We start from the raw sequence: 18379 nt of genomic DNA on the forward strand, positions 1-18379 counted from the left end.
GAGGTAAGGGGCATGCTCTCTATTTCTTGAGGAACAATCATGGCTCCACCCAGTGAGGACTGAAGGGAAGGCAGTACCATTTTGTCACCTCAATGGTTTCCACCATGGGAATGGAAGAAACACCACCCTGCTCAGGGCAACATTCTTCCAAAGGGGCAACAGAGGCATGCATGGCAGAGCACAGGAGTGAATGATAGAGCCTTAGACGCTGGCGTTTGGGCATCTTCCTGGCAGAAGAATGGCAATAAACAGAAGCTAGGGCAGAAAATACTGGATAAGCCCTCTCAGAAATTCTTGCAATATAGGAAGCGATGACCTGGAAAATGGCTGACTCATTTTTATAGCAGACTAGATTTCCAAACTTTCATTTTTTTTTTTTCAAATGACATGTCACTTTACATTTTTTATTTATTTATTTATTTTTGGCTGTGTTGGGTCTTCGTTTCTGTTTCTGTGCATGGGCTTTCTCTAGTTGCGGCGAGCGGGTGCCACTCTTCATCGCGGTGCGCGGGTCTCCCCCTGTTGCGGCCTCTCTTGTTGCGGAGCACAAGCTCCAGACGCGCAGGCTCAGTAGTTGTGGCTCACGGGCCCAGTTGCTCCGCGGCATGTGGGATCTTCCCCGACCAGGGCTCGAGCCCGTGTCCCCTGCATTGGCAGGCAGATTCTCAACCACTGCGCCACCAGGGAAGCCCCCAAACTTCCATTTTCATAGCCATAGTATATTGACTTTTAAGACTAGGAACAATGGAAAAGCTATAATTCTCAATATGTAAATATTTATTCAAAAATATGTATTGAATGTCTACGTGTACAAAGAAAAGTTCCTGTCACTGAAGGCCTCCTAGACAACCGAGGGAGAAACAGCTACATTAAGCCAATGCTTATAAGAGTATGTTCAAGGTGTAATCAGAGCACAAAGATGAAGCATTTTTTTTTGCTGTTTGGGTAAAAGCCAAACCTATACAATTCAAAACAGATCTTTCATGACAACATTCCTGATTTCAAAACAGGATAGCCCAGCCAGAAGAAATCAGTCAATCTGATTTGCCCAACGAAACATAGACAATGATCTAGTCATGCTTTAGTTTTTGATGCAGTACCTTATCTTTCTCCTGTGTGAAAGACAAAGCAGGCAAGGGTTTCCCAGTCTGCTCGGCACAACAATGGGGATAAAAATAGAAACTGTATTTCAATGCTCTGCTTGGTTATTCAACGACTCTGCCTCTTGATCACAAACTTTTCATAATTTCAAACTGAAGTTTTTAATAAGCAAATAGAGAATACAATCAACCTCAGAGGAAATGCAATCGAAAATTAAAACTGAAAACAAATTCATGGGTAATTATAACACATTTTAAAGAAAGCCCTAGGAAGTACAGAATTGAGCCCACTGCAAAACTTGATCAATTCAAATGGTCTGATATTAACCATTTGAAGAAAGCCATCAAGCTTTCATATAGCCATTCTCTAGGCTCTAGCCCGTCTTATACATCTCACACACATCTGCTTCTTTACGGGAGCATACTAATAAAAACGCAGTAGTGAACCTGTTTGCAATGTAGGTTGTTCCCTGAAAGTCACCTCTCCCCGACTCCGACAGCACATATGAATGTGTGTGTGTGTCTGTGTGTGTGTGTGTGTGTGTGCAGCTGGAAATGGAGGTTGTTGCTTTTATTTACTCAATATGTATGAACCATCTGCTAAATAAGTTCATCTCCATGAGATTCCAAAACACAATATTACTTCCCTCCCTAAATAATGGTTTCCATCGTATGAAAGAGCAGAGCTCAGCAGCAAAGAGAATGCATTGCTTATAACCGCAGTGGGAGCACACTGATGGAAGCTGGCAATACCCCTCAGGCAGTAAAATATAGCTCTTCTCAACTCTTACAGATCCAGCTCAATTTTGCGTTGCATGTAATTGTGCTATGCCGCACGGCCTGGGCTGAATAAACCTATGATGGTCTGGAAGGTCAATGGTTTTCCAGGGAACAAGAAAATAGGCTGCTAAGGATCATCTCACTAGCAATAGAATAAGCTCAAGTGCCCAACTAAATAAAAAACTTAATTAAGCTCTGAATAATGATGTTTCCATATGCAGAGACTAAGGGAAGCCTGTAGGGAGGTGAATTTTCTTCCAACGTGCCTCTAGAGGACATATATTTGAACGTGCCCAAAATAGAAAAGGCAAATCTGAATCCATACGCTTTAAATAGACGAAGCTCTCGATATATACGAAGGAAAACAGTGTTTTGGCAGTATCTTAATTACTTCTCCATTTCTTTTAGAATGTCAAGATGTTATCCATGTGAGTTCTGCAGTAACTGAATCTTTTTTGTCTTCCTTCCTTATCTTGTGTTCAGCAAAGATAAACATTCTTTCAAAAATAGTAAAAAAAAAAAAACTTTCTGTATTATGTTAAGTGAAAAACTCAGTCTCGAATGGGTATGAGTCTCGAACTCATACTCTATGATTCCATTTCTGTGACATTTTGGAAAGTCAAAAATACAGGAACAGAAAACAGATGAGTGATTGCCAGGGGTTTGGAGTGAAGGGAGGGTCTGAATAGAAAGGGGCAGCTGGAAGGTATTCTTCGGGGTATTAAAATTATTTTGTATCTTGTCTATGGTGGTCATTATAAGCATCCGTGTATGTGTAAAAACTTATAAAACTGTACACCAAAAAATGAATTTTGCAAAATTTTTAATTGGTTTAGAAATAATTTTAGTGTCTATTTTGTAGCAATACAACAATGAGATTCTCCTTGCTATAATGCTGAATTTTCAGCATCTCACCTACAGTCTTAATCAGCACCATTATAGCGTATTATTGTTTCAGCATCACTAGAACGTTATTACAGCATTATTTTCTGTATCATTAGAGCATTGTTATTTCAGTGTCACTTAAGCTTCTTACGCCTCTTACCTAAGTAATAGAAATCAAACTAAAGTAATGGTTGGTGTGAAGCACTCTTCCCATGTTCCTGCTTTCACTAATTTTCTCTCACTTTGAGGCCACTATCTTAAAATACACAACTAGCAAGATACATAAATAACAGGATATTTTTGTTATCTTATACCAAAAATGTATGCCTCACCACAAATTCCCTTAATTTTTTCCTTCCCTCTTCCTTCTTTAAAAGAATAACCAGAAATTGTAATAAAACAATTACTATTCACACATTTTTGAGAAGCGGTTTATCCTGTAACTGGGGTATCAATAATGCCAGGACCTATGAACCTGGATGACATTCTGCTGAGTGAGATGAGCCAGATAAAGACAAATACTGTATGGTATCACTTACAGGTGGAGTCTGTTTTTTTTTTAAGAAAAGCTGATTTTATAGAAACGGACAATAGAATGATGGTAGCCAGGGGCTGAGGAAGGAGGAAATAAGGAGAGGTAGGTCAAAGGATACATACTTTCAGTTATAAGATCTGAGGATCTAACTTGCAGCATGGTGACTATAGTTAATACTGTATTGTATACTTGACATTTGCTCAGAGTAGATCTCGAGTATTCTCACACAAAAAAAGTTAGCCATGTGAGGTGACAGATGTGCTATCTTGATCTCGGTCATCATTCCACAATGTATATGTATTCAAATCACCACATGGTACACTTTAAATACAATTATATTTGTCAATTATTTCTCAATAAAGTTGGAAAAAATAAAACCAACTTTTAAGTTCAAAACTGATGCCATGAATAAAACATCTGAAAAAGACTTTCGTATACTAGTAGTTCCTTTCCTCATTCTCCTTGGTTTCCTGACCCCTTTGCCATGGTCAAGTTGTTAATGGAACCTGGTATGGTATTGTATGTTTGAACACACACAATTGCCATAGAGAGTACTGTCTTCAAACCTAGAGTCCTCAGAGGGAAGACTTCCCACTTCAGTGTACCGTGGGTCTAGGTGTCCACACTCTATCACCTCCACCTGAAAACCCTTTCCTGGCTGAGCATTTTCTGCTTTGCTGTGTTTCTGGAATAGGAGTATCCACACCCTATTCCATTTACAAGCCATGTCCTATAAATCCTGTACAAATAGCAGATCCCTAAGGTAAACCTTAGGAGAGAAACTCATTTCATCGTGGTTCGCAAGGTCTCTCACTGTGGATCTCTGGACACCTTCCATCACTGGCTCTTAGAGCTTAATATTTGCATCTCTACCTCTTCCCAGTTGCCCTCCATCCCTTGCTATCTTGTTTTTGTCCATCACAGCGACCCCGTTTATTCCCTACAACAGGGACTCTGAACTTTTCTCGAAGGCGTCCCTGTTCAGACTTCTGTCTCCTGGTTTCCTAGTCTGTTGGTCTGAGAGTTGCTTATCTTACCCAGTGTGCACAGATGGAACGCGAATCTCAGTGTGCTTCCTGACACTCAGTCATCTCTCCAAAGGAAGCATCTTCAATGATTTCTTGGGTATCTTTCCAGAACTTTCCCTGTATATACATGCTTTACACAGACACACCCTTTTGAAAAACACACACGAATAGAAGCATATTATTCATATTGTCTTGTGCTTTGCATTTTGCTTAATATGCTTCCTGATCTCTGTATTTCAAAATAAATATACTCACTTCATTCTTTTTCACAGCAGCATAATTGGTATGTACCATAACTTATTCATCACACCTTTATTGATTCTCAGTTATTCATTTTTGTTGCTGCCACCATCATAAGCAGTGGTGCAGTCAACATCCTTGTACTCGTATTTTTGCAAAGACATGCAAGTGTAATTATAGAAAACTTTTTGAAGTGGAATTAGTTGCTGGGTCAACACTTTCAGTTTATTCATTTTCATAAATTTCACCAACCATCCTCCCAAAATAGAGTATCAATTTATATTCCTACCAAAAGGATGCCAGAGCTCCTGATTCACACTTCACCAAGCTAATATGTTACCAAACTTTTAAATCTTTACTTAAATCTTTATTTTTCAATAGGTTAAAGAAAGATACCTCATTATTGTTTTAACTTGTTTGACCTAATTATTAGTGAGGTCCGCATCTTTGTATACAATAGTTAATTTTGGCCAATGTATATTTTTGCCCATTCTGGGATCGATTCAGATCTTTTCTCATGGTGCTGTGAGTCCTCAGAAAATTCATCCCACAGTGGGCCACGGGCTCTTTCCTGCCTCAAGTCCAAACAAACGCCATCACCATTTCTACTCCTACAGATGGCGTCCAGGACCACAGCAAAGGGTCACTTCTATGTCAGGCTGGCCACCTCTGGCACTTCCACCAGATACGGGGCCAAAGGTGCCTCTACTCTCAGACCCCAAACTTAAAGTGGGGAAGGGTCGGGGGAGTTCTCTGCCGGTCCAGTGGTTAGGAGTCGGCACTTTCACTGCCATGGCCTGGGTTTAATCCCTGGTTGGGGAACTAAGATCCCGGAAGCCTAGTGGTACGGCCAAAAAAAAAAGGGGAAGGGTCTTAGCATCACCCCAAGCAGAGCAAGACAGCAGAGGCGTGGAGGACACAGTTGCTGCCCACTTGCTCCCCTGCCCTCCCCGGCCCACCCCCAGTTTTGAGGCCCTTATCTGGCCTGGGCAGAGAAGATGAGAGCCGGATTCGGTCAGTCATCCTGCTGCGAGCAGTTTGTTGAACAAATAGAACTGGTGACATTATCCAGTTGTTTTTCTTTTCTCATCCCTTTAAACTTCAGCCCATGCTGCTTCTTCTTCTCCAGGAAAAATATTTGCAAATCCCTTGGGGATTTTGTGTTTTCTCTTTATTTATTTATATATATAGGAATATATATATTCCCATAGTCACTTTGAGGAACACACGCCATCTCTTTTCAGTCATCAGCATGTCCAGTCCTGGTGAGAGTCAAACTCCACACCCAGCCCGTGCCTGGGCTGCTGGGGGCTGAAAGCCAGGAGCGGGGAAGGAGGCACGGTCCTCCCCCTGTGTCCCCCACTCACTCCTCTGACTTCCTCGCTCCCTATACCAGTAGCAGGTCAGGCAGGAGGAGACACGAGGGGAGAAAACAGTACGTCCTGGCCTGGGTGGCTTCATGCCCTCAAGACCTGTTTCAAGCTGGCATTCCCGAGCGAGAAAACAGGTGATGCAAGTGTCCTCTTTGGGGGCCTCTTCGGGCTCCTGCCCGAGCCCCTCCCCGCAGCCCAGAGGATACAGCTCCGTCTGAGTGGGCCCAGCGGTCCCTCCCCAGGCCTCCTTGGCTGAGGCCTTCTCACCCTCTCCAGCACCCTGGGTGGCCAGGCCAGGCCCAAGGCGGTGAGTCAACGTTTTCTCATCCTCTACACTCCCCAGGGGGAGCGAATGCAGCCACAGTGAGCTTCGTTGTCTCAGATGCCTGAGGCAGGGTCCTCTGTGCCTCTAACCCCCAGGGAGAATGAGGCGAGGGGGCAGCTTCAAGGATAAACAAAGCTGGACAGAAATTAAAGCGGTAACAACGATTTTATTTGGTAACTACTGCAGCAGGAGAGAGAGCTGAACTCCAGCCCTATTTGCACAGAGGTCACTGGCATTTTAAAGGGAGGCTGAGGGAGTGGGGAAGGGGAAGCAAAGCGGGGACTTGAGCAGAGTTGGGGAAGTGAACCTTTACACAAGGTGAGCAGAGGGTGGGTCAGTATGAAGGTATCAGGCCAGCTGTGTCTGCTCACTAGCGCTTACGGAAGACAGGTTTCTACCCTCCCAACAGATGGGGAACAAGCCCTCTACTTCCTGATGAGCACATTTCAAAGGAATGGCTTTCAGGTCTTTGAGAAATTTCTCCTGGGTTGTAAGAGATACAAATATTCCTCAAAGGGACTGAGGAAATATTTACAGCTATAAGTTTAGTAGCATTTTAGTCAGTGTTCTAAGAACGGGAGGTCAGGGGCCTACATCAGGTGTTGGGTAGAACAAATGGTAAAATTCTTTTGGCAGCCTTGACCTTTTCCAGACAGGAACTGCAAGGGAGACTAGGTCATCGCAGGGACATAACCTTAGGCCACTAGAAGTCATGGCGGAGTTTGGTCACGTCTCGTAGTGCAGGTGTTTGGATGAAGTTTAGATGAAGTTGTCTATACTAAAAGTTTCTGCAGTTCTCAGCAGGCCATCCCCACCAGGAAGAGCATAAGGTATAAAGCACAGCTTGCTCCAAATACCTCCTCCACACAGGATGCTTTTTTATCCCTTTCTTGTGTCCTTGACCCCACTGACGGGTCTGGGTGTCACTCCCTTTGTACATATGATAAGGGGAAGGGTCTCTCTCACACACACATCCTTCTTCTGTATCAGCTTACTAGTGCCTCAGTGGAAATGACAGCAGACAGAGACCAACTCCAACATCCTGTTAGCCAAACCTGTGGTTTATACCAAGAATTGGGGCATCGGGAGCCCAAAAGCGAAAGCTATAAAAATTAGCCTCCTTTGTTTCTCTATTTTGGTGGTAGCCTCCCACCAAAGACAGGGTCTTATTTGAAATGGGGGAAACAAAGATTACAGAGAAAGGAATAAATACACCTATATCAATACACCATGTATCATTTCAACATGGGTTTTTTGCATACCAAGCACCCAGCCCAGAATCTGGCCCAGAGGAAATGTTCAAAAAGTGAGTGAATGAACGGATGCATGAATGAATGGGCCCTATTTCTGAGTAAGGCAATCATTATGTAGTATTTCCTTATGGCTGCAATGCAATGAATTGTCTGATATCTCAATAGGTTAGTTTTATTTTAAAATAGCATTTAAGACTTGATTTATAAGAATAAATGTTTAGGGCTTCCCTGGTGGCGCAGTGGTTGAGAGTCTGTCTGCCGATGCAGGGGACTTGGGTTCGTGCCCCGGTCCGGGAAGATCCCACATGACGCGGAGCGGCTGGGCCCATGAGCCATGGCCGCTGAGCCTGCACGCCCGGAGCCTGTGCTCCGCAACGGGAGAGGCCACAACAGTGAGAGGCCCGCGTACCGAAAAAAAAAAGAATAAATGTTTAACATATAACATTTTGAAAATACGAAAATGTACAAATTAGGAAGTAAAGTCACTTGTAATCTCAGAACTCATCACTGTTAACATTTTATATGCATATATAAACATATATTATGTATATTATTTAAAAACAAAAATAAACTAAATTATACGATATGAAATCCATACAGCCCCCAAAATGGTACATCCTCCCTGGATGCTACTGCCTTTTTTTTAAGCACAACTTTGCTCAAGTTTGCTGTTGTTTCAGTTTGACTCATAGGTCCTACACTAGTCAGCTTTTGCCACGATAAGGCTGCCTAAGAACAACGACAGAAAACAAAAACAGGTGGGACTTCCTTGGCGTTCCAGCAGTTAAGGCTCCATGTTTCCACTGCAGGGGGCACGGGTTCAATCCTTGGTGGGGGAACTAACATCCTCCAAGCTGTGCAGCCAAAATATAAAAATAAATTAAAAACAGGTGGCAAAGAACAGCGAGCATGGGATTCTCACATGCCTGCAGAAGCGGGTCTGCTAGTCACAACTGCACTTGGCTGGGCTTGGCTCCAGGCCACAGGTCCGGTTCAGGTTGGCTTCACGTGTCTCTAAATTTCAAGCCTTTGCTTGATTCATATCCGCATACATCCCATGGGCCAAAGCAAGTCACCTGGCCAAGCCCAACATCAGCAGGGCAAAGAAATATATGATGCCTTTGGTGGGATTCACTGTAAAGTTACACGAAACGGGCAGTCACATGGGAAGGATACGGGGAAAGGAGAAGAACTGGAAACAATAATCCAGTCTACCCCAGGCCTAAACATCCTTCTTTCTATCATTTCCTTGTAGTTAGGTCTAGGACATTCATAGATCTTCTATAATGTTTCATTATGTTAAACAACAAACATTAATTTAGTATAAACATGAAAGACACATTCTGAATGCACTGAAGACTGGTAATTTCTCTTAAAACAGGAAGTTTGAATTCTCCACAATATATAGTAATGTACTCATTTTTAGTCTATTTACTACATTCCTTTGATTTGAATGCTCCATTGAACTTTTGTCTGTATTTCCATGTGTGTCACTTAACTCAGGAATCCACCTTTCTCCAGGTTTCAGTAGAGCCCTATAGGAATAGTGCTTTCTCGTTCTATAGCTGAAGTCTTTCTACCATATTCTCTCAGGGAATATTAATATTTTGGGTATATTAAAACATTTTTATATTTCTAAAATATCTCTAACATTTCTTACATTAAAATATCCCTACATCTATTCATTATAAACTTCTGTCCTTAAGCATATGTAAAATACTTATTTTTTAATAAAATGGATAAGAAATAGCCCTATCATAATGTCAATCACCTCATGTTGTTTTAGAATTTGGAGGTCAACTGCTTTCAATCTCTAAGTCTGCCCCCGCAAATTACATAAACCAATAAAATTCTTTCAACAATGGTGTCATTACCATCACAATTGATGCTTTCTGCCATTTTCCTCGTGCAATTACTAGGTGTTTTGACCCATATCACTTAAAATACGCAGGTGGTTTCATTTTCTTGTTTCTACCCAGAGACGTGATAAAATGTATACAAAGAAAGCCCCAGTGAATACATCCCTTTTAAGGCCTAAATTACTTCTTGATAGAATGGGCAGGAGAGGAAGCATTGTTAACTCTTTTATGCTCTTAGGAGAGCACAGTGTGCTCCCCAGCTGGCCGTTATGGTACCCTCATCTGGAGGGGATTTGGTTAGTGTGTGGGGCATGTTTAGTTGTCACAGTAACTGGAGACTGCTACTGGCATTTAGCGCCTAGGGGTCAGGAATGGTAACCGTCTCACACTACAGAGAGGTGTCCGATTCAAAATGCCAGTTGTGCCTTGTGTTGATATACTGACTTAGTGGAGTATGTCCCGTATTAGGACTTTTAGTTGCAAACAACAGAATAACTTAGCTAGTTTAAGTGGAAAAGGAACTTTACATTAAAGGATATTTGGTAGCTCACAGAAACCCCAGCAGGTCCAGAGAATCAGGTTGGGTGGCCAAGTAGCAGGAAAAATGCCTCACTTCACTGCCAGATGCTCCAGGGAAATGCTGTTGCCACCAGCCTCTGCCAGCATGTACCACCTATGCAGGTCATGGGGTCCCCCAGATAGCACCTTTGCCACTGTAGTTTCTGAGACTTGGGTCTCCCTCCACCATCTTCACCAGAATGGATTGATTTCATGCAAGGTCTCCCTTTTGCTTGGTGGAGCCCAGATCACATCTGAACCCCAGTGACAAAGGAGGCTGAGAAGGTGAGTTCCTGGCCTCTACTGTGGGTCTCTACGCAGGGAAGCAGGGCTCACAGGGTAGCAGGTTCCCCAAACACAGGAAGGGTGTTCAAAAGATGCTGAGCAGTCACTGTGACAAATGTCCACAAAATCATCAAAAGCCCTCATCTCATTTCCCTCCATAAAGATACTTCCCAAGCATGGACCTGATAAAAACAGCCTCCAAAATTGTCTTATAGCATCTTAAGAAGATACATTTAGTCTCTCCCACCGTTGCATTTTCATTCTATCTTCCGTACCTCAGTTAGCATATCAGATATTTTCTGGATTGATGCTTACCTATCACTGCTGTTTCTTTCCTCAGCACTGTAATTCCTTTTTTAAAAAATTGATTGATTGATTTTGGCCGCACTGGGTCTTAGTTGCAGCACTCAGGATCTTCGCTGTGGCACGCAGGATCTCTTAGTTGCGGCATGCAGACTTCTTAGCTGCCGCACATGGGATCTAGTTCCCCGAGCTGGTATCAAACCCGGGCCCCCTGCATTGGGAGCGTGGAGTCTTACCCACTGGACCACCAGTGAAGTCCCAGCATGGTAATTCCTGTCCAGCTCTACACCTCTTTATTTCTTTGTCCTCTCACCTCCTACACCTTTACATATCTCACATGAGCATTTACCAAAAAAAAAAAAAAATTCTTTTAATTGTGGGGTAAGATAACATGTATGTGGTTTTAAAAAAAGCAAAAAAAAAGCACAGTGCACTTTGGTTCAAAGGCATAATCATGGTGACTTTGTGTCCATGTGGTTTTTGGCAGGAAGTGTGGGGAGTAATCAAAAGCGTTGTACCCATTTGCTGTATGGTTACCTAAGAACAAGAGCTCCATATACCATAGAGCAGCTTAAGTGGACAGGACTGTAAGCAAATGGGTCAAAGAATTTTACACATAAACATATAGGGCAGTGCCATAGAACAGTGGCTTTTCAGAAGTCACTTGAACCACTAAAGGGAAAGCAACATAAGTTTCCCAGAAACAATGAATCGATTTCTCAGTTTTATTATTCCTATCTTTGATGCTATAACAGAACTTCATGGCCTTCCAATGAGTAACTAATTGTGGACTACACAGGGGAATAAGTATTGCAGTTTACATTTTAAAATAATCCCAAATTGCTTGAATTTATCAGTTACATTTAATGAATGCAAATAAGTAGTTTTGAGGATATTATACTAGAGCTGATAATAGCACCTTCCATCTGCTCTCAAATTACCTTATAAACAAGCTTTCTTATCCCCAAAATAGTGATCCAGGAAAGAAATGCTCCAGCTAGTATCAGAATTTTAAACTCACTGACTCAGAGTGGGTTGCACTAATATCCATTTTTACTGTGAATGAATACTCCAGGGGTTTGTCTTGTTAAGAATGTGTACTGCCATCAAACTCATGTAGGGGCTTGGAAACTTTAGTTACACTGGGTTTACTTATTTTTTATACGACTACCTGGAAAACCTGTTATTCAGGAATGCACATTCAGGAATGTTCAATGATAAAACTGTTATTTGAAAGTGATGAAAATAATGGATGATGATAGATTATCCATTCATCAATTTAGGTAAAATAATGGATGATGATAGATTATCCATTCATCAATTTAGGTAAAATAATGGATGATGATAGATTATCCATTCATCAATTTAGGTAAAATAATGGATGATGATAGATTATCCATTCATCAATTTAGGTTTGGAGATACTATAGATTTGTTTTCTTTGATTATATAATGAAATAAATTCTTAATTTGTTATATAATCTGATAGCTAATTTATGAATTGATGATCAAGTATAGAGGTGCCAACATACCTTATTAGTCTTATGTCTGAAATGACATCTAGAGTGTGAAGTCAAAACTACTGTAATTACCTCCCTACGGGAACATCTGGTTGCTGGGATGACCAGGTAGAAGCACATTTGGGATTTTGGAGTGAATAGTTTGAATCTTAAGTATGCTTTAGCTATAAATCTAGAATATCTCAAAGGCTGATAGTTAGTTTAGACTGAAAAGTAGGTTAATACAATAACAATCTAGTATAAATGGGACCAAGTTCAAAGCTGGCAGAATCTTGCCCTGCTGTTGAAAATATTACTTTTTTGACATCCCTTAAACTATTCATATAGGATCTACTATTTTACCAGTGACTGAAAATGTGGGAATCTGGTTATAAATGTAAATCTGTGCCACTAGGTTCCCCTATGTGACGTCGACAGAGCCTTCTAGAATTCTAAGTCTCTTGTAGACAACAGATGCACTAGAGCAGCCCAGTCAAGAAGGCCCCATGGGTAGCTGTCCCAGACATGGAATCAGCAGGACTAGCATCGAAGTATAGTCACAAAGAGTCTAGGGTCGGGCTTCCCTGGTGGCGCAGTGGTTGAGAGTCTGCCTGCCGATGCAGGGGACGCGGGTTCGTGCCCCGGTCTGGGAGGATCCCGCATGCCGCGGAGCGGCTGGGACCGTGAGCCATGGCCGCTGAGCCTGCGCGTCCGGAGCCTGTGCTCCGCAACAGGAGAGGCCACAACAGTGAGGGGCCCGCATACCACACACACAAAACAGAGTCTAGGGTCCTTGGAAATCACCTGGTCAAATCACCTGGCACCACACTGTTTCAATACAAAAAAGTGAATTGGTTTGTTCAGAATCATTGTCAGTGGTGGGCCCAGGTCCACCCACTGGACCAAACCAATGCTCTTTCACCAACCACGCAGCCTCCCTGTCAGAGACTAGCCTACATAACATACTATACCAATTTAGGACAACACAGTATATCTATGTGACCCAACAAGCAATTCTTCTATGACTTTGACTAATGGGGAAAAAGTCATTTCATATATTTCCGATTGCAAACTTTGATTTTTGCAAATTAATGTCTTAATTAGATTTTTTAAATGGAAACAAGAGGAAGAATTATCTTACTGTACACTTTCCATTGTCTTTGTAAACCTGCTTAAATGAAGATTTCACTGATCAAAACTGGAATCTTTAATCCCTAAATTAAATATCTGGGTTTTTTTTTTCCAGTTCCATCATATCAGCTGACCACTCTCCTATGTTCATAGAACTTCAGGGCTGCAAGGGAGCTGGTCTGGTCAAAAGAAAGTGACTTTCCCTTTGTTCCACATCCTTAACTTGTGTAATGATTTGTACTTGGTGGAGAGAGGAACTGCTGCATTGTGGAAAGAGAGCATGGCTTTGAACTAGAATAGACCCAAGTTTAAATTTAGCCCTACCTTTTATTAGCTTTATAAATAGCCATTTAACCATTGAGAGCCCGTTTCCTAATCTGTAAAACAGAACCAGTAACTTCCTAACAAGTTCACTGAAGGGAAGAAATGTAATAATGTGCCCAAATCACCTCGCTCACAGCCAGGTACTTCACAAATGGGAGGCATGATTCCTAAATAAAAGAACAGGAGGCATGTAACCTCAGATTGCAAAAAGGATACTTTTTTAAGCCTTTCAAATTGTTGGGAAGGGTTGGAGTAGCTCCTTGACGATAAAGAGGTTCATAGGTGTATGTTAAGAAGTGCTATTTTTCCTGAAATATTATTAACTTAGGTTCTGGGAGGAGCCCTGGGTTGTAGTTCAGGTCCTGTGCCCTAGCAGCAGAATGGCCTTGGATATGGCACTTGATCTCCTTACGACTGTTTCCTCACTTAAAAGACAAGGCAAGCCCCCAAGTATCTTTGCTTCCCACTTCGAGGGTTGACTTAAGGAAGCCGGCTACAAACAGTAAAGCCCTCCGCCCCCAGGAGGGACTCCTGGTAAGCAGCTCCCAGGTCTTTGCATCTGGATGGACCCTCTCTTCATCTCTGCTACTGATATCACTTCAGTGACCCACTGTTAGCAGTTTATGAGATGCTACTGAGATTTTCTTTGCCTTCAATGTTCTGTTGTTAATTCTCTGTGAAGCTGACTGATTTGAAGAGCTTTAAAGGTCTCAGGTTAAAGGTGCTCTCCCGGCTGTGCTATCTTAGCATGAAGGACAAAAACGTAAAAGTTAAGAAACACTAAACTATCAGAGCGCCTGTTTCTGACTTCACTATATTCACAAAGATCCAACAGCTTCTAAGAGTGAGAAAAAAAAAATGAAGAAAGGCAACAAGGGAAAACAATACATTTATTAACGGGCATGAAAATGCATAAACTCACTTATAAATAAATGTAGTATAATTTACCCAGTGAAAAAATAGTTAAAATCCATGAGTAAACTGGATTTTATCTTTAAAATGATTACATATTTGATCTCTAATAATTTCCCCCTCCATCATAATCTCTTAGTAGCAGCAATTTTACACTGACTACATAAAAAGCTGTTACTAGTGATTATCATATGGGAGGGAAACTTTTCAAGAATTTTCTTTAAAAATGAACCAGTGCAAACAAATTCAGATTATGAGGGATACAGTAAGACCGGGGGCTTATCTTCAGAAAAGTAGAAAATAAAAATCCCAAACATTCATTAAGAAATGAAAAAGCAGGGCTTCCCTGGTGGTGCAGTGGTTGAGAGCCCGCCTGCCGATGCAGGGGACATGGGTTTGTGCCCCGGTCTGGGAAGATCCCACATGCCGCGGAGCAGCTAGGCTCGTGAGCCATGGCCACTGAGCCTGCGCGTCTGGAGCCTGTGCTCCGCAACGGGAGAGGCCACAACAGGGAGAGGCCCACGTACCGCAAAAAAAAAAAAAAAAAGCAAATTACATTTTGATCACTGAAAAGTAATACATACGGACATTATAAAACATTCTTAACCAGTGACTGCAATAATTACATTTATAAATGTTCATTCAAGTACTAGTGATCAATAAACATTCAAAGTCTCATTAAAAGTAACAATAGGCATAGATACATGTGAACAATGCTTCTTTTGATTTAACAACAAAAATCATGTCAACAGGAGACAAGTTACCCTTAAAATACTGTTTTTTCTTTTTGTCTGTAAATGATTTTCCACAGTCTGTATATTTTATTTGTGAGGACCCAACGAACATCTCACAATGGCTAATTAAGAAGTCCTTTCTATAAAATGAATCTCGGTATTATAGAGATAAACATTCTAAAACACAAGTCTAGCTTAAAAATAACAGTGCAGAATCAGTTTTCTTTGGTAAGAAATTGTTAACTCCTTACCAATGTTGGTTTGCTGTTGTGCAGACTCTATCAGAACACTTCTGTGGTATTTACCAAAGAGCTATTTAATGAGCTGAAAAGATTTCATAAACTCTGGTACCATGATAGCAAAGTAGAGCTTACGTCAAAATTGCGCTGAAATCAACATCATTTCCTTCATTACTGTTGTTAATGAATCTTCCTTCAAAAAGCTCCCTCCTAATTTTGGCCTGAGTCTCAGGCTTTAATAAAAGTTCCTTTATCTGTTTCACTTTGGACTGCAGACCCATCCTCTCTCGACGCAAAGCTTCATTAATTAAGTCCCGGATTCCAATAGGTTTCTGGCCTATGGAAAAAAAATTATATGATACATTTTACATACAAATGCCAATGAAAAACATTAAATATGGTACACTGACTTATCAAAAGAGAGTTAAAAAGAAACCTTTAAAATGCTGCCCACATTTTATAGAAAAGGTTGCATTTCACCAAAAATATATCATTTACGTGAAACAAACTTACTGTAAATAAAGATCACTGCATAGCGACAGCACACATAGGACAAACATGAAACATTATGGACTAGCTATATGGATAATAATTTCAACAGTGATCATTTTAATCATAGCACTTGCTAGCTCTGTGTGTGTTTTGGCCTCAGATAAAGTAGTCAAATGCCCTGCTAAGCAATATAAATGGTAGTATTCCATTTACGGCAAGGCCCCTTCCATGGCCTTTGAGTCCGCGAGGCATCACGCAAAATACTCTCTCCCAGAGCCTCGGCTGAGGGCAAGTAAAACCTGGGCCATTCTTCCTTCATAAATTAATTTCCTCTGATAGTCCCAGCACTCCATTTCTCTTCCGTTGTGTTTCAGGAATGCAAACACATCGATCATGAAAGTATTAGGCAATCTCCACAGATTGGACAAGAGACACTTAAATAGCACAATGCAAATTAGTCCATTGACTCGGCAGAGGGGAGGCAGGGATGCTTCTCACGGAGCGGCGGGGGCCTGCCTGCCTTCGGTCTCATTTCCTGTTGTTGTCACTGTCAGTGCCATTCCTATCAGCCTCTTCAGTTTTCACAGAGCTCCCATCCCCTGGCTTGCTTTTGTTCTGTGTTTCTTCCAGATACTGCTGGACAGCCTTGAGCACCGCACTCTCCACCAGCCTCTTACTGAGCCTTACCAGTTCAGCATCATCGGGCTCACCTCCATTCTTATCACCTACATTCCACAATAGAGAAGATAGGTCACTGAGATCATACTGCCATAGAAACTCAGCATGCAGGGGCCGGCTAGTTCAGTTAGTTACAAAGAGCAAGTGTCCTTCAGTCTGGTAAACTGGATCTATAAATCCAAGAATACTGGTTTGGCTTTTCATTTGGTATTTGCAGAAGCAGGAGACTGCCTGTTCCTGAAGACTTCAGGTTGAAAAGCAGTTCATTAGCCCCAATCTTAAAATATTCTACCTAGCAATGCTGGAAGTTCCCCATTTCTACATGAGATTTTTGTTTTTCTCTCGTCCAAAAGTGATTACTACTACTAAAGTCCACATACCCACCGCCTGGAGCCTCAGACATGTGAAATCACCAACAAGATGTATTTGCTTCTACTTCACCACTACCAAAGGTCAGGTAATTGAGATTTCCTAATCAACTAGCCACATAGGATCAGCAATTTTTTAACCCTTGGCCTGGATGGTTGTTAAAGTCTCAGCCCTCCCATGAAGACAAAAGCAATTACTACTGCTAGGAAATGGTTAAAATAAGCTTGTAAAACTAATATTCTTTTTAATTTCAGAGCTATCACTGCAATTTAAGAAATAGGAAACTGTTCGAGGAAGAGTTAGGATTATGACAGTAAATTCCTAGATGTTAGTATTTTACGGCCATTTTGCTTCCCTGCTAGTGATGATCAAGGTTAAATTATCCTTTCATTTTTCTGTAAAAGGGGTGGTTGTCATCTGTTCAAATGCTGCACATTTCCCACTCATTCTCTTTCTTGTCTCCCTTAACCGAGGAAAAAAAACTAAGGGGCTCATCTCTCATGCCCAGTCAGTCCTTCATCTCCTTCCACTGAGCTATGGATCCAGGAAGGCAGATGACTGGAAGCAAAGACATCTGAGCACCTAAATATATTGAGTAAATGCTAACAGATCTCAAGGGAGTGACAGCATTACAGTAATAGTAGGGAATTTTAATACTCTACTTTCAACAATGGATAGATCATTCAGACAGAAGATCAATAAGAAAACATTGGATTTGAACTATACTTGAGGCCAAATGGACCTAAGAGACATATAAAGAACATTCCATCCAACAGCACCAGAATACACATTCTTCTCAAGCACATATGGAACATTTTCCAGGATAGATTATATATTAGGTCACAAAACAAGTCTTAGCAAATTTTTAAAAATTGAAATCATACCAAGTATCTTTTTCTGACCACAATGGTATGAAACCAGACATCAATAACAAGAGTAAAACTGGAAAATTCACAAACATATAGAAATTAAACAAACACTCATGAACGACCAATGAGTCAAAGATGAAATCAAAAGGGAAATTAAAAACATATATCTCGAAACGAACAAAAATGGGAACACAACATACCAAAGCTTATGATCCAGCAAAAGTAGTGTTAAAAGGGAAGTTTATAGCAATAAATGCCTGCACTAAGAGAAAAGGATGAGCTCAAGTAAACAACCCGGACTTGGGACTTCCCTGGTGGTCCAGTGGTAAAGAATCTGCCCTTCAATGCAGGGGACGTGGATTAGATCCCTGGTCAGGGAACTAAGATCCCACATGCCACGGGGCAACTAGCCCACGCGCCACACTGCTGAGCTTGCGTGCCTCAACTAGAGAGCCTGTGTGCTGCAAACTACAGAGCCCAAGCATTCTGGAACCCACACGCCACAACGACAGAGCCCACGCACCCTGGAGCCTGTGTGCCACAACTAGAGAAGAGAAAACCTGCACACCACAACTAAAGAGAAGGCCACGGGCCACAGCAAAGAGCCCA

General features: G+C 41.6%; 1 protein-coding gene across 2 annotated transcripts in view; it reads right to left on the minus strand.

Annotated features, from left to right (window-relative positions):
• Window positions 1–14873: 14873 nt before the first annotated feature.
• Window positions 14874–18379, minus strand: part of AKAP7 (A-kinase anchoring protein 7) — a 133593-nt gene continuing 130087 nt past the window's right edge. Inside the window, exon 8 of one of the 2 annotated variants that reach the window (XM_024759076.1) lies at window positions 14874–15699. In XM_024759076.1, the coding sequence (XP_024614844.1) occupies window positions 15494–15699 (206 nt within the window). In that variant the 3' untranslated portion in view covers window positions 14874–15493. Of the gene's footprint in view, window positions 16580–18379 lie in introns of both variants that reach the window. The other variant, XM_024759075.1, reaches the window with a different exon arrangement.

Source organism: Neophocaena asiaeorientalis, unplaced genomic scaffold (assembly GCF_003031525.2).
Source record: "Neophocaena asiaeorientalis asiaeorientalis breed wild unplaced genomic scaffold, Neophocaena_asiaeorientalis_V1.1 scaffold5, whole genome shotgun sequence".
Taxonomy (NCBI): domain Eukaryota; kingdom Metazoa; phylum Chordata; class Mammalia; order Artiodactyla; family Phocoenidae; genus Neophocaena; species Neophocaena asiaeorientalis.